The sequence below is a fragment of the Balaenoptera physalus genome, assembly GCF_965194825.1.
Source record: "Balaenoptera physalus genome assembly, chromosome: 8".
In the NCBI taxonomy this organism is placed as follows: Eukaryota; Metazoa; Chordata; class Mammalia; order Artiodactyla; family Balaenopteridae; genus Balaenoptera; species Balaenoptera physalus.
The window spans coordinates 69474933-69502918 of NC_138887.1; the positions used below are offsets into that span (position 1 = coordinate 69474933).

The window sequence follows — 27986 nt, forward strand, 5'->3', positions numbered from 1 at the left end:
TCACATTAAACAGTACTTTTTTATTTAGATGTTTATAAGGCAGATCTATGAGAATGATATAAAAACATGGCATAAACTTTGATAATGATATTTTAGAGATTACAGAGTTTTAGCAAATATCTATTACACAGTTATAAAGAAGACAGTATTTTCCACACAGATACAAAATACCTAATGAAAGGTCAAGGCAGGAAAATGAGTATAATTAATTAACAATGGAAAATCAATTCTAATGTGAATTGCACATTATCCTTTAAAAACTTTTAAAGGTAAGAATTATTGCAATCTAGTTTATTCAAACAGTGTTAAACGGCATCATGATAAAGAACTGAAGGCCAGAATGGATTAGTTTTGAGTTCATAAAAAGAAACCCAAATTTACAATGGCTTAAATACAGGAAAAGGCAGTTGAAGTTGTGAAGTAGTCAAGATCTTTTTAGTTTCTAACATGTCGTCCTTAGGGTTTGGCCTTGGTCTGCTTGGGTATTTGCAAAGGCTGCTGTTATATCACAGTTCTGGCAGGAAGATGGAGGAATAAGATAAAGGAACACATGCTGCTTTTCTTTGAAGAGACTTCCAAGAAGTCACTCATTTGTTCCCCTACATCTCGCTGGCCAACACTCAGTCACACATGAACACCTAATGGCAAGGGTAGTTGAGGAATGTGATGGGCAACAGCTTTTAAAGTAGGGTAACTAGACATTGAGAGACAACTTCCAGTCGCCATTCAGGCTGGATATCTGTAAAGCTATGAAAGACCTTTAAAGAAAATCTTAAGAGAATCTTCCTTGGAGGTGGCAATTTGGAAATCATAAAGAAAGCACCTGCTTTGGTAATTTAATTTAGCCCATCTAGCCATTAGGAGAATCCAAATAGTCTGCCCTAATTTTGGATGACTGCATGTTGTTAATCCAATGATTTGGAAAGTTAAAAAAATCTGAGTACAGTAGTCCGCACCCCCCTTATCCACAGGGGATGTGTTTGAAGACCCCCTAGTGGATACCTGAAACCAGAAATAGTACCAAGCCCTATATAGACATACATATGTTTTTTCCTATACATACATATCTGTGACAAAGTTTAATTTATAAATTAGGCACAGTAAGAGATTAACAACAATAACTAATAATAAAATAGAAAAATTATAACAATATACCGTAGTAAAAGTTATGTGAATGTGGTCTCGCTCTCTCTCAAAATACCTTATTGTAGAGATTTAATGCCTTTTCCATCTTAATTAAGCATTTGTCACACACTGTGGCTGTAACTTTTGCAGCATGAGGTCCAACGCAAAACTAGCTTGAATTTCCTTTTCCTTCTTCATAATTTCATGGATAGAAGAATCTTTCTTACCATAAATCTTAGCAACCTCAGCATACAATTATTTTTCTTATTAAGTCAAAAACTTTCACCTTTTCATTTAGAGGGAGCACTTTACAGCTTCTCTTTGGCATATCTGAATTGCTAGTGTCACTACTCTTGTACTTTGCGACCATTATTAAGTAAAATAAGGGTTACAAGCACTGTGATACCACAACAGTCGATCTGATAACCAAGACAACTACTAAGTGACTAATGGAAAGGATACACCGAACAGAGGGATAATTCACCTCCCGGGTGGGCGGGATGGAGCAGGAACGCCCGAGATTTTACCATGCTACTCAGAATGGCACGCAATTTAAAAGTTATTAATTGTTTATTTTTGGAATTTTCCATTTAATATTTTCAGACCATGGCTGATTGTGAGTAACTGAAATCACAGAAAATGAAACTATGGTAAGGAGGGGACTACTGTGTGTACATGTGTTAAGCTGAACTAAATGTTTTTTGGTATCATATTGACAGAATCTCTGAATATTAGCACTTTATAGTTTTCTTGCATTTAAAAAAAATTGAAGAACCTATTCATCCCTATAAAATTCAGTGTTCAAAGGTATGAACAAATTGTGTTTCCACTAAAATTATTACAGTGTCATTTAGAGCAATTACATATACTGAAGATGTATCAGAATTTGCTTTACTGACTTATGAACAGTTGAGGGTGGAGCAGCTCATTTTCATGACAACACATTGCAAATATAAATCTTAACACTAGACTCAGGTTATTATACTATGTGTGCTTTAAGTCATGAATTTACAAAATAATTTCAACACGACATTTTAGGCTGTTTAAATACTTATTTCAAAACAGAGATTTTATAGACTGACACAGTTTCGGTGTTCATAATATTCCTAAAGAAATATTTATAAATTACATTGATGGTACTTTATTTAAAACATCACATAAGAATCTTTAACTTTCACAAAACTTTTTTGGAGGAGAAACCTCTCTGTACAGAAGTTATTATGAAATAGTTTAATGGCAAAAGGCAATTAAAAAGAATTAAGATTTTACATATTACATAAGAGATAAACAATAAAAAAATTGGATATGATATATTCTTAAAAGCCCTTTTACACAAATAATTTTCATAATTTGACTGTAAGGATTAATATACATTGAGTTACTATTATCAAATTAATTTTAAAAGTAAAATTCCTTAATCAACTCAAGATTATGCTAATTTTAAGAAATTAGGTAGTTTAACAGTGGAGCTCATTAACCAATCCCATATGTAGCACAAAATATTTCTCTCTGATAAATACCTATAAATATAATTTATTCATACTTTAAAATATTTTGAAATTTAAATAAAAATCTCTACATGTAGACAGTCTAGGCGAATTTCCATATATGCTTTGAAAAATATATGCTAGCATGAATATATTCTTATTTAAACATGATTTTAAATATTCTTAATAGAGGAGACATGGAATCTGCACACAAAAGCTAGGTAGCATGATTCAGTCAATGATTAATTTCCTCTTAGGAAAAAAATTACTTAATTATTTTGCATAGGATTAAAACTAGGTATATTTTCTACATTCTTAAAATTTTCTCAGGGGCGCTTCTCAAAATACAGTTGAGGAAAAAAAAATCCCACTACTTTAAAGTTCCTACTACTTTCTCACATCTAGCAAGAGCAGAATTCAGTCCTACTTCTGAGGCCAGAGTAATGATTTTTAAAGAATGATTATGAGAAATAATGACTAAGAAAAATAATCAGGTAGGAAATAGTAAAATAAAGCAATTAAAAGTCATTTAAGTAAAGCAGTTAAAAGTCAATATTTTTTTGCACTTTTAGAAAAGCTTTTAAAACACTTAGAATTATAATGAATATATTATATTTATTCTAAAACTTCAAAATTATTTCCTCTTTGTAGTACTGAAAAGGAGATATCACCGTTTCAAACAACTGTTACATCTTATATACATTTTCATAAACTTTGTTTTTTCATATTTTCAAAGGCCCCACTTATCTGTAATAGTGATAATTTTATTTATCTTATTGGCTAATTAATATATACATGCAACAATATACTTCAGTAGTCATCTAACTTTTAAAAATATTTCATTGTATTTTCACATTAAATGGTGCAAGTATGGGCTTAAGGGAGTGGAACTATAGGAACGAGAAAATATTAAAAATATGCTCTTAATTTCACTAGTCCACTATATAGTTTATAGGTGTTTACCTTTAAGTTATCACCCAACTGAATCCCTACTGAGAACTAACAAGTAAATGATTATCAAGAGGGAAAGAATATAATTAAAATAAAGAAAAAAGAAAAGCTCAAGTAAAAAGTACAAGCTACTAAAATTCAGCAAGAAGAGGACATCAGAGAATCATGAATAGTTTACCAAACTGACATGATGCGGTAGTAGGGAAGGAGCCATTGGTGGGAAAGGTAGTCTCCACTAAGTAAAAGTCCATTTATCTTTGGCAGCTGGATTCAGTAGAACCTTACTGGGTAAGTTTAAAAATGTTATAATTTCAGGAAAAGGAATACATATAATTGTATCTGTCTGCAACTTTCTATTTTAATAAGGAAAGAGCAAACGGAAAAAAAACATAGGGCTTTCTAACCAAAGTATGAACAAAATGCAATTTTAATGTGGAATGTCAGCACTGAAAACTTTCATGAATAATCTGTATGATTCTATGTCTCTAGAGTACATTTATAATTAACTGCTCATCTAAATATCCTTCATGCTTGCAAACTGCTCCCTAATTAGTGGCTGAGCAGGCAGGAGGACTTCTCAAGAAGAGAAAAAGAGATGACCAACTCTACAGGGACTTTTTAAGATTCTGTACGACCTCAGCCATTCGTTAAAACTGCTGTGGTCCTATCTCTGCTGGAGTCCCTCACTGCACAGCGAGGCCTATGGACTGCCATGGATCTCCCGGGTCCTGTCCCAGGCAAGATCCTCTCCTAGGGTAAGTGTGGATTATCCCACAGGCAAGGATAAATTTATGATTACAATATTTTCATATATCTTTTGACACCCACAACACACTGTAAAGAATGTCAGTGCCTTTATATCAAAGAGGAAGCATCTAGATTGGTATGCATGGGGATGGGGCAGGGGCCATACAGCCTAGCGGCTAAAACTGTAGCCTCTGAAATATGACTGCCTGGACTTGAATGCTGGCTCTGCCACTCACTACCTGCATGACCTTGGGCAAATTACTTAACTTTTCTATGCTCCAGTATCCTTATATGTAAAATGAGGATAATAGCTACCTCTGTCATGGGGTTGTTGTAAGTACTGAATGGGAAAATACAAGTAAAGTGCTTAGAACAGTGCCTGGCAGGTTATAATCCATCCACGAACGTCAGTAAAATCCTGTACCATTCGGAGTATGACTGGCTAAGGTGCAACAGCTTAGATCAGCTGACAACTCCCTGTGTGTAAACGTAACACTTTCCCTCTAACTAGAAACAATTATAAGATTCCCAAGATTGGCACTAGATGAGAAAGATCAGTTTTGGAGGCCAGATGTTACTGTCTTCTCCCTGATCAGTATATTAATATGCAAATAAAACTGCTCTGTAACAAGACAAAGAATAAAATCTTTCATGAGGTACACATTATCAGTATATAGTCCATGTCTCCAATGCATTTTAAACATAATTTCAAGTTCAGTCTGTCTCTTTAATTTGTGTTTGTTTATAAATCACATTGGTTCATACAATTGATTACATTCTTCAAACCCGATCTTATGAAAGGAATATAGGGATTTTAACCACGCACCCTTTCCTAGATGCTAATGTAATGTGTCCTTTCTTAAAAATAATGTATGGTTATGCATTTCTATTTCTTAAGCTGGATAATAATTAAAACCTTACTGAAGCTTCAGAAAAGAAATATTTCTATTGAATTATATTAAAACTTAAAGTTCTGCTGGTGTGCAAAGTTTTTTAACATTATGTTGTATCTATATTATTAACTACAAATATTTCTGCCTGATTATGGAATAAAGTTTCTTAAAATAACAATAGTCTTACGATTGTACAAAACAAAACAAAACATACCTACATTTCAACAATAAGTTGACTATAAAAACTCATATTGGCAAAATGTGACATTAGTGAAAATAAATTTGAAGAAAATTCTACCACTAATTCAGTTGAGATCTCACTGAAGAGGTTTCAGCCCATAGCAATTTGACAGTGCACTTGCAACTGCAGATAAAGGAAGTCATAAAAATAATGGCATGAGGAGAACTTTATATGGCACCAGGGAGCACCATTTATCATCACATTACTGTAACCCTCTCTGGTGAGAGATGAGGAACTGCTCCTCCAATACCTTCTTCTAGAAATTGGCTCTTTTCCCAGCCTTTTTTAATTCTCTTTAGCTTTCGGTTTATACATGGAAGGAGTAAAATGATCTTACCCAGAATTACAATTGAGGGCAAAACAAGAGCAAGAACAAAGTTTGGTGGTGTATAAAATCTGTAGTACTCTTCTTCAAAAGCTCGTTTCCATCCATAAATTAAAACATGGAAAGTACTTATGAGCAGAGCAACATAGCCAAGTGTAGACTTGAGATAGGGGAGGAAGAAAAAGAAACAGAAGAAGAAGCAAATTATTCAAACTCATAAATTAGCCCATCCAGATCTACCAAGTTTATATTTTGATAACACTATTTTATCTTAAATTACTGAGTTACTCTTTGTTCTCTACTGCATTAAACAATTTTAGTATTTTCATATATTTCTTATATATTTATATGCACCTTTTTTTACACAAATAAGGCTGTATTGCATATAGTCTAATATTCTGATTATTCTATTTATCACATCCAGAACCTTTGCCTGTCATTAAATATGAAAACATGACTTTAATGGTATATGATATTCTATTGAATGGATGTGCTATAATTTACCTAACCATTCCTTTTTGTTGATCATTTACTCTGTTTCCTACTTTCCTCAACTATAATGTCACTTTAAGCCCGTTTCTATATTTTGGTTTATTTCCTTAGAATTGATTTCTAATAGTGGGATTACTGGTCAAAACATCTGGGTTTTCCTTAAGGATACTGATAAAAACTGGAAAACTCCTTTATAAAAGTTATCCACATTTCTACCAGTTGTGTATCTTTTTTAAAATAAATGTGTGTATGTGTGTATATAATACATGTATACATACGTATATAATAAAATTAAATGCTGAAGAGCATTCTCATGAGTATATACACACATATATACTAGTTGAAGATAAATATGAAAAATCTTACAGTATTAATATGTAACATAAAAAGCATTTCAAATGGCTTTATCAACCATATTAAATGAGATTATTAAGAGTACTTTGTTAAACAGTTCACAGGTTAAAATCAAAAAGTTCAGCATTTTGGGTTCCCTACATTATGTTTAATTGCTTATTTAAGAAATGGTCTATGTTACACAAAATGTAGTACTACATCGGCATAATAATGTAACTTCTAACTTCACTGGGGAAGGATCAACTCTCTCGCAGAAAATTGTTCTGCTTGCAATTACTCATCTAAATTTATAATGATACTTTGCACCCGTCTAGCACCTTTTATCAGTGGGCCTTCTATTTCTTTTCAGGTGTGATTAAACTAGCAGTTGGGAAAGTATTCAGATTTTATTTCCCTCAAAAAGGAAAAATGAATTTAGACGAGGGATATGCCCTTAATCTGAATGAGATTTTTAGATCACTTAAAAAAAAAACTCAAGCGAATAGGCAAAAAACAAAACTAAAAACAAACAAAATTTAGTGTACCACCAAATGACACTCATCTGCATATTGTGCTATAAACCATTCGGATACAACCAATACTGATTTTATGGTAATTTAGGTAGGGTCTCAGTTTGAGTTATATATTTTTAAAGTATGCAAATGTATTAAATAGCTATTACTGGAGAAAGTGAATGTTTAACTCATCAAAGAACACAATGTTATCTTGAAACCCCTTTGTAGACACTCATATACATATGTATACAACTGATGCACCAAATACATATACTAACAAGAATGATAAGGCTGGTTGCTTGCCAGAATCTATTAACTACCACTTGTGTGTGTATACACATTTCCTTTAAAATATTCAGACTGAGCTTCTCTCCACTTGAATTACAATGAATGAGACTTTTCTAGACAGATCAAGATGACTCAAAATATAAAGTAAGTGTTCATTCATTTGCCCAATAATAAATTGACTTTGGTATTAAACTTGATCTAAGCTCATTCATCCCCCACTTTTTTTTTTTAATTTTTCAAATAACCTTTATCTGTAACATAGTAGGCAGTACTATCAAAGCTTTCCAGTAAAGTCCTGTACTGGTCTTTCACTTACTAAACCAGAACGGTCCTAAGCTGGCCTCTAGCGACATAACATTCCACGAGCTAGATGCATGAAGAGCAGTCCCAGGGGCACTCTTTTATTAGCAGCATATTTAAAATCCAACTGTACTTAACTGGAATTAAAAATCTATGTCACCCAGTCCCTCACCAAACAAACCCCACATACCTGAATGAAGCTGAATTCCCTCCAGTTTAAAGCATTGCTCACTGAAGGGATGGAGGTGACTGCCAGGAGGGAAAGTAAGCCAAGGCTCATTATACCAAAGGAAATATACATTTCAATTCTCCAAACTTCTTCCTCGTTCCAAGAGTTTTCAATGTTTGCATGAACCTAACAAGAAAGCAAACATGAATTTCCTTTGTTTGGCAGAATATTAACTGATTCAGCACAGAGTTCACTCTTGGCCTAAGAATATGTCATATATGGACATATAACATTTGAGTTGCACTAATGCAATTTAACAAACTGTTATGGAGAACCTATTACTGGATGGTATTGTTCCAGGTGTGAGAGAAAGAGAAGGGAGAGTTCAACAAAAAGAGGACTAAGATTCTCTCCTTCCTCACCCACATGTGAGAAGGGTGGGTAAATCTGTCATCACATTTGTAATACATCATGGTGACAGGGACTCTGGAGTCCCAAGACCGTGAAATACTGAGTGGTTGGTTCCAGAGGGACACAAAAGAAGTACTGACAGTTAGACTTAGTTTTCTGGTGCTTTTACAAGTTAGTTTAAACTTCGTTGAATATTTTGGGTACATTCTGGCCTTACTTCAATTTAGAATCCAGGCAGGGAATTTCTAAACTATGTCTGTGCCTTCCTTTCTCACATGAAGAATATTTATATGTTGATTTACCTCTTCTTACCTTCTTTTCCCCAGGAAGCTGAGATTTCCCTGAGGATAAAGCCCTAAGGAGTGCAAATACTTAACCACTTGAATGGCCTCATTAATATACTTTCCAACTGTCCAGTTGCCTCATTCAGTACTTTCCCTTACATTGATAATGCACATATAATCAAGCCAGAGTTTAACTCTGAATATGTCATATTCTGCATAGGGACTACTTTTAGAATTGTCTATTTACATGCAAACAATATAATTAGAGTATAAATCAAGGCTTGGATTCCTTGGGTTAAAGCTTTGGTTTAAGTAATCTATTCATGGAAAACATTCTAACTTAACACCAGCTTAACTTTTTGTCCAATTCCAGGTAACCAAACATATTTGAAATTTAAAAAAAAGAAAAAAAAGAGAGAGAAAAGCTATTTCTTAGCCATTGTTCCCTGAAGCAATCATACCAACATTCTGAAAAGAGCCACAGAGCTTATCTGTGGATAAAGGCTCTTATTATCTCGTTTGGTGTCTATACAACAATACAGAATAACAGCATACCCCAGTATACCCGGAGATTACAACCTGAATCTTATCTACAAGCCCTCCCAATTCATCCCTTTGCTCCATGAGTATGTTTTTTGAGTGTCTACAATGTGTCAGGCACAGTTCCAGACATTAGGAACTGTGAATATATCAGTGAACGAAACAAAGATCCCTCCTCTTGTGAACTTACATTATGATGAGAGAAGGCAGAGAACAGTAAATAAACAAAGAACACAAAGTGTGTTAGAAGGTGGTAAATACTACTGAACAAAGAGAAAGAAGAGCAGGTAAAGTAAGAGGGGCTGAGAGTACCAGGGTTGAGTCAGAAGCAGGTGGCAGAATGTAAACTGGTGTCCAAATGAAGGCCTCGCTGAGGAGGTAAGAACTTGATGGAAGAAATTTTCACATGTTGAGGTATGGGGAAGTCATTCTGGCTTATACATGATTTGGCTTGAACTTTATGCTAATTAGAACAGCCTGTCTTACGGCCTGTCAAACATACATTGTACATCAGCTTTACCATTAAAGGGAAGAATGTTGCCCATCATCAAGTTATGCAAAGGGTTCAGTCACAACCCACTGTCAGTTGACAGCGAGCCCTGAGGGGAATTCAGGAGGAAAAAAAAACAGGATGAGGCTTTCTGTGCTTTGAAATATTGGCCCCTAGGTAGTTAAGATGCGTATCTCAGGAAGAATTTCAATGACCCCAGATTCTTGCATCTTCCCATATAGAGAAAAGCACTAAAATCATTAACTTGAGGTATCTCTTCTTTGTGATTAGCAGTAATTCTTTATCAAAGACGTATGTTTGACTACACTTATTTCCTAGCCAAAAAATTCACATACACACTGGCTCCTTCCCTGCCCCTTCAGAAGAGTCCCCTCAGAGCTACTGAGAGGTTGTCTTCAGTTTGGCGCAAATAAAACTCTCTTCTATTCTTACTACTGATTGTTTATTGATTATTTGTGTCAACAAATTGAAGACCTGAAGGAGGTGAGGAAGCTGGTGGAGTAGATATCAAAGCCTTAGTAGTCATTTAAGTGGTTATTTTTAGAGAGAATGGCTTAAAGAACATCAATCTAGTAATTTTTTTCAAATTATTTTAGGTTTTATTGTTGAAACAAGTGTAAGTACTGGATACTACCTACTTGGACCATGATGCCTTGGTTTCTTATAAAATGCAAAAGCTCTTACACATTTGTTTAGTACACGGTCCTCGGCTTTCATTGAGAAATGCTACATCAAAGAGCTTCAGTGAAACCCCTTACATTTGCTGAATGGAAATTACTGAGGAAAATCATAGTCTATTCCATCATCAAGCCCTTTCTATGAAGCTCTCCCGGAGATTTTCTTGAAGAGCTAAGTGCTAGAAAAGGTTCACCTGAGGAACCAGTATCTTTCCTGCTTTATGATAACAAAAACCTTGTGTGTGTCTCCTGATCTTGACTTCCTATTCTGTTTTATATTTTCACTAGTTCTAATTTTATTGTGTATGTTTACTGAGAGCTGCCTTATTATTTCATGGAACATGGCCAATTATAAAATAATTAACTGATGCTGAAAGTAGTCACTGCAATTGTAATATTAAAAAAAGAAAACTAAACCCAACTCTTCACCTCTCTGTTTTTATTCTGCAAAGAAAGGGATGGTAGCAGCTTTTATTCTAAATGATTCTGAATTAGCCGCATAATTCTTGTGCAGAAACATTGTTTAAAGAACAATTCTTTCTCTTCCCTAAATATACCAAAATTTCTATTACAAGGTATGTGAAGTTTTACACTGTTTTAAATCTCACGTTTTACAAATTCTAATAATCAAGTATTTTACTAGCATCAGATAAATATCAAGCACGTCCCATACCTGCTGATAAGCCATGTTGAGAAACAAGTATCTTTCTGACCTTCTCATTGGTAAGCAGAGGCTGTAGGCAACATGGACTGAAGCGAAGAAAAAACTTAGTAATCCTAGCTGTTTTCTACACTGTAACCAGGTCTCCAACCAAGGTGGAAATCTCCTATACTTGGTGCCATAATAAAGCTGATAAGCAGCTGCCAGGAGACCTGCCAGGTAGACCAGGGACAGCAAAGTAATGGCAACTATGGGCAAGGTTTTATTCACAATTTCAATAGGAATCTTGTAAAAGTCACTCTGCTGGTTTCTAACATATGGATGAATCACATCTCTGACAAAAGAATAAAGAAAGAAAAACGTGGCCAGGCTTATGGCTACCACCACTGGCCCTCTCCAGAGAGTAAATAGTCGCAGGGGTAAATTTTCAATCTCCCTGGCTGATGATAATGATCCCAAGTCAACGGGAATGAAATTCAACTGACGGGCAAGTTCAATAACCTGTTGTCGAGCTTGAATATTGTTGCTGCATATATAAACCTATGGAAAAAACAGAAGACTCATCATTACTATTATTGCTTATAAAAATGGTGACAATCACACGCTCCATTTAATCCACAGAGCATCACTTATGATGACCCTGCGTGATGCAAAAAAATTAAGGAGATAAAGCATTTATTAATTTATTAATCTATTTACTTATAGGTTAAAATAGTATCATAAAAATAACAAAGTCCTTGCTACCGTCAATGACATGAAAAGAAAATGCAGAAAAATCTAGCTTGAACCTGGGAACAGAAGTCCTCAGGGGAAGGGAGGCGGGAGGAGAGAAAGGTTTCTAGATCACAAGGTTCTGAGCAGACAAGGTAAGGTCTTCCCTCCAACAGTCTAGGTGGAGTTTGAGCTGCAGGCCATGCCCCTCCCCTGTCCAGCTCTCTCACTCCTGCAGGGAACCGGGTGGGGCTGGCTCTCCAGGCTTTGGTGGACAGTACTTAGTTCTAGGACTAGCGATTCTGCTGAGCAGAGTGATTTCAAGCATTGCCCTTTATGGCTAAGAAAAGGGAAAAGATAAGCATGGATCCTGAATGGTTGAATTTGTAATTAAAACCTCTAAATGATGTCATGATGCTATACTATTTACAAAATTTAACTTTTGTCTTAGAAACCAATTCACCAAAACCATGGATAATCTCAGGTATATTATTTCATTGGTCAGAATTAGGAAACTCTTTCATCTTTAAATGAGGATAATATATTTGGTGGGGAAAAAAATAGCATTAATAGGCTTAGTTAAACAGTAAAGTAACTGCCATTTTCTAAGAGCTGTTACCTCTATAGGAACTCTAAGATGTGATTGTGATCAGTGGGGGTGAGGGTGGGCTTTCAAACTACCAAAACCTCTTAGATATTGTAATGTAGTTGAGAATTCACAAATATTTGTTGAACACCAAGTTCACAAGTTCCTGGCTGGAGTGAGCCAGGATTAGAGTTAGAAAAATTTTGCTATAAAATCTCTGAGCTATGTTCAGGGAAAACAAATTCCTAAATGTATCCCTGAGGATGTTTATATAAAGGCTCTGAAACAGACCACACTGAAATGCTTGCCTACTAAACCTAGTTACATAATGGTGAGAATGTAGAGCTCTTAGGATTATTAATTTTATCTAATGTTAACCATATACATGACAAAGTCTACACTATTATACAAATGTTGATAAACTTCTAAAATGGAGCAGGGAAGGTGGAGAAATATATACCAAAGAAGTAAGGAAAAGCATTTTATTTTTTTCCTAATTTGATAAAATTAAATAAATTTTATCAAATTTATTACAGGTGTGACAATGGTGGATTAAACTGTTTTTACTTCACTGGGAAAAAAACTACAAATTTTAAAATTTTATAATAAACCTAAAAGAATAAATCAAACATGCATAAAGCCACAAGGACTACAAAATACAAATGAAACTCTTTCTGTAGCTCACATTGAACTTAATCTCTTGTTCTACAATTTCTTTTGTTGAATAATTAAAATCATCACAAATATGGGCAAAGGATTAAATTCAGGTTTATCTCTAATTTGCTAGATTTGTATCCATTGCCAAACCTTGGTTGATATGCAAAAGAAAAAAAGGATTCAGAAATACTCTCTAGGAAAGTAAGAAAGTATATATTCTTCCAAATTAAACACTTCAAAATGAGTGGTTATCATGACTCTGATACGCAGCATATAGTGATGTAATACTTCAATTTATTTTCTAAGACATCTAATCAACTGTCTTTATGGACAAAAATAGAAGTATTTTATCATCATGCTTCATTATAATGCATAACCACACTTTTGAAAGATTTTTAAGGTGCACTATTTTATGTGTTTACTTATAAAAGCTGCCATTCCACAAAAGCATTGATGGAGCTCCCCATCTGCTTTATTCTCAAACTGAACTAAACAGAACTCAGAGATTAAAGGAGAACCTGAGAAATCCAATCTGCTTGTACCTTCCCCACACAGATTAAAATCTACCCTTAATATAAAACAAACTGTACTATTTAAATTCTATGAATAATCTACGTAAAATAAAAAGGTATTTCTAAAGCATTCTTCTTGAGGATCATACTACATAGCATTTCGCGCAGAGATGGGATACTGTTTACCAAATAGCTGCAAGGAAGGAAGAAGGGAGGATGGAAGGATGGGTGGGAGGGAGAGAGGGAAAGAAAAAAGACATGATTGAGATTGTTTTAATATTTGAGGAAGCAAGGAGATGGCCCATTATTCAACTGCCAACCTTGCCTTTTTCTTGAATTAGCTGATTATGATAGGAAAGTTCCAGTTATTTTCTCAGCTTTTCACATCATTTTGGGAATAGAAATGTGCCCTTACAAGGTCAGGACACAAATCTTCAGGAGCTCATACATAGTTTTCAAAATGATAATCACTGGAGAGTGTCAAAATTCAGTTTTTAAATATATGATATTTGTTTTAACTATTTAAGTACAAAATACCATCTAACTAAGAATAAAATTTAAAAATACATACTTGTCGGCTGGCATCCTTTGGTCCTAACTGAAGTGCCCAAGCTGAGATAACATTAAATCCTTTCACAATCAAGGAGTCCGGGAATAATGAAGCCAAATATTCTGCATTGGATTCTGGGTATTGGTTTATCCTCATGTTATTGCTCACATCAATCAGGATTTTACCCACAAGCAGATGTCTCAGGTCCCACAGGGAGGTGTAATGTTCTCTATGTATAGCAACAAATATTATATTTGTTTTTATTAGAGCATCTTCATGGTGAGTAACATCTACTACATGAGGAAAAAATTCAGAAGCAAACTTAGGATTTCTGCTTCCTATGACCACATGATAGCCACATCTAATAAGTCGAATGGTCAGGGATTTAGCAAAATCCCCACTTCCAATTACACCTACGGTGACCTTCCTTGCATCTTTGATACCATTTATGCCATTAGGCAAAAAAGTTTCACTAAGGCTCTTGGGGCTTCCCATCATAGAGATCGATTCCATAATACAGACTCTTCTAAGATCACCAGGGATATCCTAGAGGAGAGAAAATAAAATGTTCATCAATTACCTATTACCAAACATGAATACACTTCTAGATGTTTTAACAACATCCCTTATTTCTAGAGGTAAAATAGTTTGGCAAGCTATATAACCTCGAACACTGCAAGACACAATTTGAAGCTAAAAATGGATCTCGAAATAGAAAAATGACCTGTCACAAAGTTGATGTGCTAAAGTGGAGCTTCTCAAATTTTAATGCATACTTGAATTACCTGAGAATCTTGTTAAAATGCAGATTCTGATTCAGTAGGTCTGGAGTGAGGCCCAAGATTCTGCATTTCTAGTAAGGTGATGCCGATGTTGCTGGTCTATGGGCCCCTCTTTGAACAGCAAGGCTCTAGAGCACAAAAGGAAAGAGACTGAAGTTTTCAGCAAGGGAGAACTCTTTACAAAACACAGTTCTAACAAGTGTGATTATCCAGTTTCTCAGCAGACCAGAGGCAGCAAGTCAGAAATTCCACTAAAGGTAGAGAAGGACTATGACAGTTCATCACAGCTCACAAGACAAGAGAAAACAGAAAAACAATAATAAAAACCAAGAACTTATTTATAACTCCAAACTGTCTACAGTCATTTGTGATGGGGTCTACCTCAGTAGCTAGTGAGGGACTTTATTACTAAATGAGAGTAAGCTAAATCAGCTACTAAAAAATGAAACCTTGCACTTAAATAATATTTTCAGAAAAGTAGGTATCAAAATATAACAAAGAATTAATTAAATACGATAGACTTCTATCATTCACCCTATGTCCTATTGACTTATCATAGAGAAAGATAGCTTCCCTGTGTAAAGGGGGTTAATAATGTGTTTATGGTCTTAAAGTGCACAGTACTTATGAAATCTTTTTCTCCCCGTTTTTTGTTTTCCATTGGTTACATACAACATGATGCAGTTTTGTTTTTCTGGAAAAAATCTGTCAAATTCTTTTCTGAGTGACTAACACCTTATAGGTTCATATTTGTTGTAACTTGCTCAGGCATACCAATCAGATGACCATGAATCAGTGTCACTGTTGGGTCTGGATAAAAAATACTCTTCCATTTTATCCGCAATGCACAATTTCTTTTATGCTAACAGCAGATGTGGATCACTTCAGAGAACTTAATGGATTTTACAGGAACAGGTGGAATGTTTTAAAAAACTTTTTTTTTTTTGGTTTTTACTAAATGAAATTTGAAATTACTGGAGCAAGGAAAATCCAACTTTTTACCCTAGAACTGGAGCATGTTCAATGACTCCAAATACATCAGTAAATTAATCTTTAAAAAGATAATAATAATATTACCTCATACTCATATAGCATACACTGTGCGCCAGCTCTGTGCTTTACAAATTAACTGAGTGAATCCCCACAACTACCCTATGAGATAGGTACTAATACTCTCATGCCCATTTTGCAGATGAGGAAACTGACACATGCAGAAGATAATCTGTACAAGGTCACAAGAGAGAAACTAGAGGAACCAGGATTAGAACCCAGGCAGTCTAGCTAAGGTATGTGTCATCTGGGTGCATGTAAGGAATTTAAGAAAGATATGGGGGCGGGGGCAAGGTGGAAGAGTGACGGTTGTGTTCATATTAGTGTATTCTCCTTCTTTGGTCATGTCATTGCTCCTTAGCATTACCTAGTCATCTTAATGTCTAACTTGGATCTTGGGAAAGGAGAAAACTCACTATTTTTTAATCTATTACATGTTTCATTTCATACTTTTCAAGATATAAGGGGTGATAATTATTCGTTTTCCCTTGGAGTGACCCCATGCACCTTGAAAGGCAGGTGGCGGTCAGGGGCACCAGGGTAGTACAAAACTGTCAACATCTTCTTGGAGATATTGTTGGCTACTCGGAGAATCAGGAGCAGTTAAAGGAATCAGAAATAATTAAATCAATGCTCATTTCATTAAACAATTCAAGGTGAACTGACCAACCTACCCCTAGTCATATACATTATCTAAGGGTAAAAAGAGTTAACTAGACTCACACACCAGAAACCAAGTTTCCTATATCCAAGTCCCAAGTTCTTCTAAGTAGAGACTGTAGCATCTCCCAAAACGTAAGAATTTCAAAATCTTTAAATGTAAGAATCATGATGATCAAGACCTTTTCAAATGAAAAACAAAAACAAAACAGTATCGCTTATCTGCTTATTTTACAAAGCAAGTTCAAACCCCTTCTGCACATCAGAATGTGAATAGGTAAAAATACATTAGGGCCTAATAATGTCATCTCTGGGTACCTCATCATACCATGTATTTTATACATATTAATAAGGGACTCTGTCCTAACATGTCTGGGCCTTATTCACATTGTATTTCTAATGGCAAGTTCTAACTGAACCCTTTAATAGTATGACTGTGCCTATAAATAGAAGTTGGCCTAAAAAATGAGACTCTTTTCATCAAAGTGTTAAGGAATGTAAAAGCATTCATGAGAGAAAAAAAAAAAAAAACAGCCTTTAACAGATCTGAGAGATGGATTATTTGTGTATTGCTGAAAGCATATACCACATGCTTGTGTGCTATTTCATAGTTCACAATATTTTCACATATATTACCTTATTTAATTCTCAGATGGCTGTGAAGTACATATTATGCCCATCTTAAAGATGAGGAAACAGAGGCTTAGAGAACCTTAGCAATTTATCAAAGACAGTACAGTTGGTAGTTAACACAACAAGGCTTCAAATACGAGTCTTTTGACCTCTGCTCATTCTAATATTGCAGTGCAAACATTGTATGGGGAATCTTAAAACTGTCTAGATCCCCAAATGTCACCCATTAACTTTATTTTCCAAAAGAAATACTAACTCTAAACAGTTCAAGCTTAGGATAGTTTTAGGTAAATCCAAAGCTATAAGGTTAGGAATTCTAGCTACCAACCAATCAATCAAATCAATCAATCAACAATAAATCCAATTTTTAGATCAAAACCAACCAAAGACCTAAATTTATTAATACTACAAAACAAAACATGATTGGTTGATGGGTATCTCTTGGAGAACCCCCAGATAGCAACTCATTTTCTTTTGGGGGCTCTGCAAACACTGTGAAGGTGTGTACTGCTTCAAGAGGGAAGGGAAAAAGAGCCGAGAAGTATGTCTGTATCCTGTGGAACCCACCCGTACACAGACTTAAAAGCAGTGCATCTCCACAAACTATGGGTGCTGAGACACTGGGGCAAAACCTCATCAATCACTTCATAATTTGCTAAGCCATCATTTTGGATCACTTGATTAACAGGTGAGCTGAAGTTTACAATCGTGATATCCATAAAAAATGGGGTTATAAGAAGTGAATTATGTCAATAGCTGAAAATAAGAGTAATAAGCACCTTACGTTGTACATTTCCACTGACAAGGAGTGATGCAACTATAATCTAAAGGCAGATCTGCTCTGCTGTGATCCAGCGTGAATTTATCCAGGCCACTGTGTGCTTTGCACATAAGAGATAAAGAAGAGAAGCATGGTGCGTACACTTAAGGAGTTTACATTCCAGTTAGGAAGAGACAGTATGTACTTGGAATAAAAAGCAGAAAAAAACCCCTCATATCAGCATATAATTAAGAACTAGACTGTATGATCAGAGCATAGTTATTCTAGAAAATCAGGGAGAGAAAAATATCACATGGTGTTCCCTTACCTCAAGTCATTCTATATATTTATGAATTGTACTTGGGAAATAACCTCTAAATTACACAGAATGTCTTCAAGCCAGGTTCATGACAGTACACTACAGGCTCATTCTAGCTTAAAACCATAAGGATCCAAAATTAAATTTGGCTTTCTGTGACCTTACTTTAAAAGTGCTAGGGCACTGGTTCCCAAATATGAAGCTATCACTGGTCGACAGCAATTAAAAAGTATATGGATACAATAGGGAGTTTTTCATAAAATTATTCAATTTAACAAATTGTCCTTTACTCTGAGAATATCTCTTAACTACCTTTACTGGTCAAAATGTCCTTTTTTCATAAAAGGATAGTGATAACAGCTGTTTGAGTTGGCAGTCCTATATATATATCCTCTCCCTCTCCTTTTTATTTTACTGGTCTGACATTAGGAAACTCTCTATATAAAGTGCTCCTTAAGCCTGTTGGAGAGAAAACACTTCTGGGGAGGGGAGAAAAGCACCGTGGAACAAACTCCCTGCTGCTAGAGATGTCTGCTTAATCCTCAGATGAAATATCAAATATCCCAATCTAATTTTCTGTGACTAAATTGTGATTCTTACTATCATGATCTTTGGGTTGCAAAAAGATATTCCCTACATTCTCAGCATTTAAATAAACATATAAAACCCAACTGTTTATAACAATAAAGTATTTCTTTGAGGGAAGAGGTGGGGTTTTTTTTTAGGTTTTTATTTTTTGGAAGAAATTCTTAAGTCCTTTAGACAATGCCAGAAGCAAAGCTGCAATTCTGCTTGAAAAATTAGAGTGGGATTTCTTAACGCACGGTCCCTCAACCAGCAGCATCAGAATCACCTGGGAACTTGTTAGAAATGTAAATTCTTAGGCCCTACCCGAAACCTCCTAAATCAGAAACCCTGGGAGTGGAGCCCAGCAATCTGTATCATAAAAAGCCCTCAGGTGATTCTGATGCACATTAAAGTTTGAGAATAACTGCCCTAATATAATGCAGTCCAATCACTATTCGCTATTTGAATATTAAAATCCACTTAAGTCAGACTATTAAATTCTTTCCCTCAGCTGAAACTTTTGGGTAATCTGTATGCATCCTCATTTAAAAATCATTTTCCAAAAATTACAAAATAGTAATTTTATTAAAACTATGCAGATTTATTCTTTGAAATTCTGTTTATAAACTATGGTAATTACAAATGATTCATTAATATTTCATACTTGGATCTGAGTGTCTTTTTGTGTTAATGTCTTATAGAACCAAAAGATTTTCAGAAAAGAAATATAATAGCATTAAAGCAAAAGTTTGACTAACTCCAAGCCTTCCAGACTTTTCAAATAACCAGCATTTTAATGAGATATTCAAAATTACAAGTAACTTCCAAGATATTTCCTAGGCTCAGTATGTATTCAATATATACGTTTATATGGGTATGATTTTATGATGTTTCTAGGTCCTAAATCATCAAAACAAAACTTTATATGTTTATTATGTTGCAATTGCTAGGGTAAGAAAGCAGTCTAATTCATGGTAGGAAGATTTTCAACAAAAAAGCATTCTGGTTAAATTTAGGTTAGTCTAGAAATTCAATTTTTAAAATGTATTACTCAAGGACTTCAGTTAATAAAACATTTTAGGATCTTCTTCAATAAATTAAAGCAACAACATCCCAAGACCTCCCCACTAACCCACTTTTCTTCTGTGTTTAGGCCAGAGAAGAAGCTATACACGTCCTTCCATCCACCTCATAATATAGCCTGCTACATCAAGCACAGCCATGTCTCCTGTGCATGCCTGGGCTTTCATAGCACTGCAATTTAACATGACCAGGGGGTATGTCTAAAATGAAGCTGGGAGTAGCAGGTCTTATAATGGCTGAAATAATTTCCCCATCTTATAACCTTGCTGCTGATGGTACTTTGAGATAAGGACACCTATGTTTATTGGCTAGCAAATACAAATTTTTCTACATTGCAGTAACTTATTCATAAACAAATAATCTTCTATGATGGGCCTGCTATTCTAGCCTCTACACAAACCCGTTTCCCTGATTTCAATACCATACCATAAACAGTTTACAAATGGCACCAATGCCCACTGGGTGCTATGAACTTTAGGGGTCTCTGATGATTGACATCAATTTAGAAATCAGTCCACAACCAAAGGTCAAAATGATACTCACCCATCCATCCCCAACCATTCCCCCATCCAATGTCTCATTGAGCCCTATCCACCAGGCACGCAGCTAGATGTTAACACTCCAATGATACAAAACAGGCAGTGGCTTCCTGGCCATCCAAGCAACATGATAAAATTATGAATATTGAAGCATATATAACAACTAAAAACTAAGTTTTATTGAGGTGAAATATACATATCATGAAATTTACCCATTTTAAATGTATAAATTAATGATTTTCAGTATTTACAGTTATGTAACTATCTCCACAATCCAATTTTAGAATATTCCCACTAGCAGTAACTGTTATTACTCAAATTTTAATAAAACCTGCCGAGAGTATATGCCTCTTTAAAAAAAAATCCTACTTCCCACAATGTCCTGAAAGCCCCACTGACTTTTATACACACAGCAGATTATGACTTCAGTTTTGCTGACTCTGCTGGATGCTATGGGAGGACCAGAGGGTCCCACTCACTGCTTGGGTTAAGTGGAGAGGCAGAGCCTCAGTCTCAGAGCTGCCTCTTCCTGTAACGGAGAATGACCTTCTAAAGCAGCGGTTCTCAGCTCCAGCTGCACCCGGGAGTGACCTGAGGAGCTTTACCACATAGTGACACCTACTCACCACCACCCCTCCACCCAGAGTTTTATTTAATCGGTCTGGGGTTCAGCCTGGGCATCAGGATTTTTTAAGAGATCCTCAGGTGTTTTAATATGCAGCCAAGATCGAAAACAACTCTACTAAAAGAGTTAGGATTCAACCTCATACTTATTTTGGTATTTGGAGATAACAGATGTGGCTTTTTGATCCTCAGTTACGCTCCTTTTCACACTGTTGTTTGTAATAATGAAAAATAACCCTAGCAAGAGACTAACAGCTGCCCTTGAATGCTGGAAGCTGTAGAATATGCATGCAGCCCTTTCCCCTTTCTCACGCAGGCTCCGAGCTATCTCAGAAGGTCCACTCACTATTTTGCAATTTCCTCTTTTCATTTTTTGGAAAGGGCAGTGCCATTCCTTAAAATGTGTCATCCCACCACACAGCATACTTTGTTCCTGTTAGTTCATAACATTCAAAATTCAGAATGTTCCAGTGAGGGTGTCTCTTCTTTCCACTTGACGAGGGGCTCCTCTCCTCAGTTCTCCAGGCATCAGAGGTTCTGCTGACCTGAGCAGACGAGAATTTCCAGGTGGACCGACTATCAAGCTTTAATGTGGGTATGATCATCTAGGGATCTTGCTACAATGCACATTCTAATTCTCCAGGTCTGGGGGGGGAGGTGCTTGAGAGTATGCAGTTCTCCCAAGCCCCCAGGTGATACCCATGGTCCTAGTTCATGGGCCACATTTGGACTAGCAAGGCGCTAGAGTTTCTCTACCTTTTGTTTTGATCTTAGTCACAGGTAATACAGACTAGATAATTGAAAAGACTACGACATTTATAGAAAGTTTTGTTTATGTGGTGTCGAGGAGAAAGAATAGGCCCAGGCTTCTGAAATCACCTTGTTTTCTGAGTCTTAGTTTCCTTTGTTAAATGGAAAACAAAAAAGTTGTACTTGACTCTGCATTCCTTCCCAACACTAAAATTCTTTTGTTTCCAAGACTTATAGCTATATAATAATGGTAATCGCTAGCTTTTATTTAACACTGTGACACTTCCACTTTATGAGCTCCATCTAACAGTGTGATATAAGTAGCATAGGGGTTCCTTGAAATTTCAAGGTCACAGTTTTCTTGAGTGGACATTTGACTTGATGTATGCATTTAATTCTTAAAGTATATTATCAAGCGAAGAGAATTCCATTACACTCAGATACATGAAATCCTAAGATTTTCAATTTAGAGGAGTTTCCTTGACATTCCTCTGGCTGAATGGCAGCTGTTGTGCTCTATTAATTTTATAAAACAGAACGGAATTTGTTTCACAAACATCTAGAGCATTAATTGTTGGATAATAGTAACTCTGAAAGGGCTGTCCTCAGAGATCTTGATGACATTCACAACCTGCTGATTTGGATGGGTTATCAAGAAAATGTAATCCTCCAGGGCCATGAGATGAAGTTAGTGTAGTTTTGACTTTGAAAGCCACATCTGAACCTTTCTTCTTCTGTCCTGCAAACCCCAAGCTCCTTTGAAGCCCATGGCACCTCGTAATATCCTCTCCCTATACTCACTGCTATCATCTACTGACTTCTAGCTTATTCATTATCACTAGTGACTTTGGCCCCCAATACATACACACTCTTCCTCTCTACCCCAGCAGTTGTCATCCTTGTCTACTACTTCATCATTCGAATGGATGAAGCATTCAACCTCATGGCTTCATTTCCTTCACTTATTCATCTAAGACAATGAATCTTTGCCTCCACCACACCTCAGATATCTCCAAGCACTATCTCTTAGCCTTCCAATAACCTTAGTCAAATGTTCACACTTATAATTCCAGATGGTAGAAGAAATCTGATCCACTGACTATATTCTCACTCTCCCGGTTTCTTTATTCATCCTAGATTCCACAGTGTATATTTATCATTACTCACTTAAAAAGATCGACTCTTGGGCTTCCCTGGTGGCACAGTGGTTGAGAGTCTGCCTGCCAATGCAGGGGACATGGGTTCGAGCCCTGGTCTGGGAAGATCCCACATGCCGTGGAGCAACTAGGCCCGTGAGCCACAATTACTGAGCCTGCGCGTCTGAAGCCTGTGCTCCGCAACAACAGAGGCCTCGATAATGAGGCCCGCGCACCGCGATGAAGAGCGGCCCCCGCTTGCCACAACTAGAGAAAGCCCTCGCACAGAAACGAAGACCCAACACAGCCATAAATTAAAAAAAAAAAAAAAAAAAGATCGACTCTTGTTACAGACTAAATGTTTATCATCTCCCATCCCCCAACAATTCATACGTTGCAATCCTAACCCCCAATGTAATGGTATTAGGATGTGCAACCTTTGGGAGGGGATTAGGTCACAAGGGTGAAACCTTTATCAATGGGATAAAAAGAGAGCCCAGAGAGTTCTGGGCTCTTTTCTGCCATATGAGGACACAGTGAGAAGTTGGCTGTCTATGAACCAGGAAGTAGGCCCCTACCAGACTGAATCTGCCATTGCTCTGATCTTGGACTTCCCAGCCTCCAGAACTGTGAAAAATAAATGTTTATGGTTTAAGCCACCCAGCCAATGATATTCTGTTATAGCAGCCTGAACAGATTAGGACAACTCTCTTGCTCTCCATCACATCCACTTGGCAAAACTCAAGCCCTGGAAGAACCCAGCTATCCATTTTCACTGTATCTGTATCCAAGTTGGTGAAGGCTGCTAAAGAAAAATCAGACAATGCAGCTCACCTTAAATTCACAATCATTAACCTCACCTATCAAAGGACAGTCTGTCCACTTCCGTCCTGGAGACCATCCCTTTTCTCCTACCAGGCAGCTGTGGTTATGATCTCCTCATAGACATCTCAAACTTAACAGGTTCAAAACAAAACACTTTTTCTATCCAGATCTGTTTGCATTCATCCAAATTTCCTCCTCTCAGTAAATGATATCATTACTCATCAGTTGCTCAAGCCAGAAATCTGGGAGTGATCCTCCAGTCCTTGTTTTCCCTCACTCTTGACAAAAAATCCAACACCAACTTCTGTTTTCCAAAATATTTCTTAAATTCCTCTCCAATGACACCAGCTTAATCCAGGTCTCTCTCATCTCTCACCTGAACTCTGCAAACATTTTCTAATGGTCTCTCTACTTACTCCTTTGCCTCTTCCCAAACCATTCTCTAGGAAGCAGCTAAGATCATCCTAAATTGTAAATCAGATGTCTTTCACCTCCTTAAAAATCAGTGGCTCCCTGTTGCATTTTGAACTACAGTCACCTTCTTGACCTAAATGAACCTGACCTGAAGGCTCTGAATGAACTAGCTAGTCCCAGCACAACTCTTTTTAAAAAATATTTTATTGGACTTCCCTGGTGGCGCAGTGGTTGAGAATCTGCCTGCCAATGCAGGGCACACGGGTTCGAGCCCTGGTCTGGGAAGATCCCACATGCCGCGGAGCAACTAGGCCCGTGAGCCACAACTACTGAGCCTGCGCGTCTGGAGCCTGTGCTCCGCAACAAGAGAGGCCGCGATAGTGAGAGGCCCGCGCACCGCGATGAAGAGTGGCCCCTGCTCGCCGCAACTGGAGAAAGCCCTCGTACAGAAACGAAGACCCAACACAGCCAAAAATAAATAAATAAAATAAAGAATTATAAAAAATATACATATATATATATATTTTATTTATTATTTATTTATTTAGGCTGCGCCGGGTCTTAGTTGGGGCACAGGAGATCTTTGTTGCAGCATATGGGATCTTTTTAGTTGCGGCTTGCGGACTCTTTAGTTGCGGCATGCATGCGGGATCTAATTCCCTGACCAGGGATCGAATCTGGGCCCCCTGCATTGGGAGCACGGAGTCTTAACCACTGGACCACCAGGAAAGTCCCCCAGCACAACTCTTCAATGTCATCCTGTATGACTGTTATTCCCTATGGTCCAGCCACAGCATCCTTTTCTTGAAGTAGAAAAGACCAATCACTTTCCCATCCTGTGAACACTGCACATCCTATCATGTCTCTTCAATACAATGATTCACTCCAGTTTTGTTCTGTTTTGAGCCCCTGGTAGGTTTCCTTTCTTATGTAATTGTTCTTTACTCATTACTATTTCCCCCGCCAGAAAATAAGCTCCTTGAGGGCAGAACCACGTTTGTCTTGTCCATCATTGCCTCCACAGTGCCTGGCACATAGTATATACATAAGAATGCAATAAATATTCTTTGTTGTCAAATGCATCTAAAAATGTCAGGACCAGAAGAGATGTAATAGGTCTCTAGATAAGATCTCTCATTTTGCTGATGACGGCTTGTGGGCCGAAAGTGGGTGATATGTCAATGTCATGGTTAAGTCAATGTCATGGTTACTGGCTGAGCACAGAATAAATGCATCTCCTGATGCCCTGAATGCCCTTTACAGAAACTGCAGTGTTAAAATATAATTACGCTCATTCACTTCAAGTCTATTTTCCATGTCACTAGTACAATAAAAAGTGACCTGGATACAGTTTTTCATTTCCTTTCTGCACAATTAGCTCAATTCATCATTATTAATACTGTCTCATTCCCTCACCCCTCCACCCCCGCAATGACTGACAAGCTAAGAGAAAGAAACTGCAGCCATTCCAATTATGTTTCTAAATATGCTGCAAAATCTCTAGGACAGGTGTTTTTCTTCTGTAGATAGCTTTTAAGCTTTGAAACAAGAGAGAGCTGTAGAATAAAAAAAAAAAAAAACAGTCTTAAAGAAAGAAAAAATAAATGGAGATCAACACGACGAGGAAATAATAAAGGTGAAGAAAAAAGTGTATGGGGTGTGATGGGGCACGTGCTTTGGAGAGAACTAAAAAGGTTCCCAGCATCAGGGCTGTTAACAGGACTAGAATCCAATCAAAGTCAAGAGGGTGGCAGGTGGGGCAGGAGTTCGAATTCTACTTGCACTTTCACCCACAGCAATGAGTGATAATTAACCATGGCCTGGAATAAGTTTTTCCATCTAAAAAATGTACGGCCTGAGGAGTAAAAACTGACATCAATCCTTCTCTAAGGGGTGGGGAAGATAATAAATGGAAATCTCTTGACAAAAATTCCCTTCATCTCCCTGCTTTATTTTAAGAGCATGATTTTTGGGGCATAATTTTCAACAAGTTTTGGCTGTGGCTGACTGAATACAGGTCTCAGATAATTTAGGACACTCAAAGAAGAGGCCAATTACTTTCTAACACATAATGGCCTAAACACACCACGGTCACATCACTGGGTAATAAACAAAATGACTACTAGAAATACTTAGATTTCGAAAAGCAGCGCTGCCCGATCTTCAGTGAAATGCTCCGCATGAACCCAAAGTGGTAAGGAGACTATCAGGGAGGCTAAGGTAACCTGCCCGTCCTCTCCCTTTGGGGCACATCCTACCTGGGACAATGTCTCTCCTGGCCTCCTTTCTCCTGGGCCCAACCAACCTCAGGACTTTCTGGGAGCTCGGGGAAGTAGGGGGCGGGATCCGTGGAACAGACACCCTTCCCACTCCCCGCCTTTAGGTACCAGGCGATCCAGGACCCCAGCAGCTCAGGCGGACGCCGCAGGCGGCGCGGAATCCAGGGGAGGAGGGATGCAGCGCTTGGCGCCGACCGCATCTGGCCCTTCAACTCCGCCCCCGCCACCGCGTCTAGAGCTCTCCCCAGCCCGCTCACCTCCGCGCCCTCCGCGCCGCGTAGGGGCGAGCCTCGCAGCTCTCCGCGAGCAGCGCCGACTCCCCCGCGGCCTCCCCGGGCTCTAAGGCCTAGGAACCGCGCCTCCGGCCCCCGGCTGTACACTGGGTGCCGCGGCGGTCACGCTCCGGCAGCTTCCCCGCCTCCCCAAGCTGGATCGCGCAGGACCAGGGAGGGGAGGAGGAGGAGAGAGGGCGGGAGGAAGGGCGGCGCGCGGAGGCCGGCCTCGCAGGACGCGCCGCTAGGGGCTGCGCGCAGTGAGGGCGCAGAGCGCGGCGCGGGCGCCGGGACGCCGAGTGGAGGGCCTAGCGGGCGAGGTGGGAGTGCCGAGGAGCCGGGGAGGAGTCGGAGAGCTCGGAGCGGGGGAGGGGCAGGCGTGGGGAGCGCCCGGCAGGACGCGGAGCGCCGAGAGGGGCCAGCAGAGGGGCGGGGACCGTCCGGGCGGCACGGCTCCAGCTTCGCGCTCCCCGCCTCCCCCCACCCCCATACCTTCTGGGAGCTGCCGAGTATCCGCCCTTGGCCTGCGCCTCCCTGCAGGGCTCCCCCAGGGTTCCTTCTGAAGCCTCTCTAGAACAGTTGAGCCCACTTTTCTCCTCCACTGCGTGAGTGCTGTGTGGTCGCCTTTCCACTCTAGACTTTGCTTTTTATTACACTCCCACCCCCTTCCCCACTCAGTTCCTGACAAGTCTCCAAGAAACTGCGCTTTTTATCCTGTACGTGTTCTTTCCCTCACCTCTACCCACCCAAATCATCTTTTGGCTGGACTGTGTCCTTGGAGTAAAATGTTCAGAAATGCCCTTTCGTGAACCACATTTAAAAACTCCCTGGGATAGTAGAACCCTCAGAGCCTGCGGGCTGCATAGCAGTTTGGTAGCTTTGACCTTTACTCTAGCTGGTGGCGCTGGAGCTTTGGTGTTGGAGAAAAGACGGTTAGGCCTGGCGGTCAGGATACCTGGGTTCCTGGGAAAGACGTTTGACTGCCAGGGCCGCAATGGCCTTGAGTGTTCAGAGGATTCCTGAGCTGTAAGGCCACCTTTGGTTTGGGGATTATGTGGATTTTCTCTCTGTAGATTGCCAAATAGTCAGGTATCCTTTATTTTTTGTGCTGAAGATGTAAGCAGAAGCAAGAGATCTTTATTCTCAAATATAAAATCAGTTCAGTGAAGATTCTCAAATTTGGGGAATTTGTTTGCATGCATTAGTGAATCCCCATTTCAGCAAATTTAAGTTTAAAAACAATCTCTCCCGGTGGTTTATTAACCAGGAAAAAAACTCTTGAAGTCGGTCTTGGATCGATCATTGGACACTGCACTTTCCCCTCTGT

At 38.0% G+C, this 27986-nt stretch overlaps 2 protein-coding genes across 16 annotated transcripts in view; one reads left to right on the forward strand and one right to left on the reverse strand.

The window, feature by feature from the left end:
• STEAP2 (STEAP2 metalloreductase) lies at positions 1-27354 on the reverse strand. Of its 4 annotated transcripts, none has more exons than XM_082471969.1 (6): positions 27152-27354; positions 14752-14876; positions 13988-14512; positions 10963-11490; positions 7888-8052; positions 1-5929 (listed from the first exon to the last, which is right to left on the reverse strand). In XM_082471969.1, exons 3-6 carry the CDS (start codon positions 14477-14479, stop codon positions 5642-5644), a joined length of 1473 nt encoding a protein of 490 aa, XP_082328095.1. In that variant the 5' UTR covers positions 14480-14512; positions 14752-14876; positions 27152-27354; the 3' UTR covers positions 1-5641. The 4 variants fall into 4 exon arrangements, with proteins under 4 accessions (XP_082328095.1, XP_082328096.1, XP_082328094.1 ...); XM_082471970.1 differs by lacking the exon at positions 27152-27354 and adding an exon at positions 26645-26852; XM_082471968.1 differs by lacking the exon at positions 27152-27354 and adding an exon at positions 26496-26627.
• The window catches only part of LOC309665527 (uncharacterized protein), a 714473-nt gene that overhangs the window by 6178 nt on the left and 680309 nt on the right, over positions 1-27986 (forward strand). For 8 of the 12 annotated variants that reach the window (XR_014266461.1, XR_014266462.1, XR_014266463.1 and 5 more), the window contains exon 1: positions 14885-16034. The gene's annotated coding sequence lies outside the window, so the exon portion shown is untranslated. Of the gene's footprint in view, positions 1-14884; positions 16035-21443; positions 21579-27986 lie in introns of those variants that run through there. The other 4 variants (XR_014266459.1, XR_014266460.1, XR_014266469.1 and 1 more) reach the window with 3 other exon arrangements.

Excerpts from the sequence above, each read along its gene's own strand:
- STEAP2 (XM_082471969.1), bottom strand. The coding sequence starts at position 14,479 with ATGGAATCGATCTCTATGATGGGAAGCCCCAAGAGCCTTAGTGAAACT. Across the intron at positions 11,491-13,987 it reads CAAAGGATGCCAGCCGACAA|GTTTATATATGCAGCAACAA; the intron begins GTATGTATTTTT and ends TTTTTTCCATAG. Across the intron at positions 8,053-10,962 it reads TCAACATGGCTTATCAGCAG|GTTCATGCAAACATTGAAAA; the intron begins GTATGGGACGTG and ends CTTTCTTGTTAG.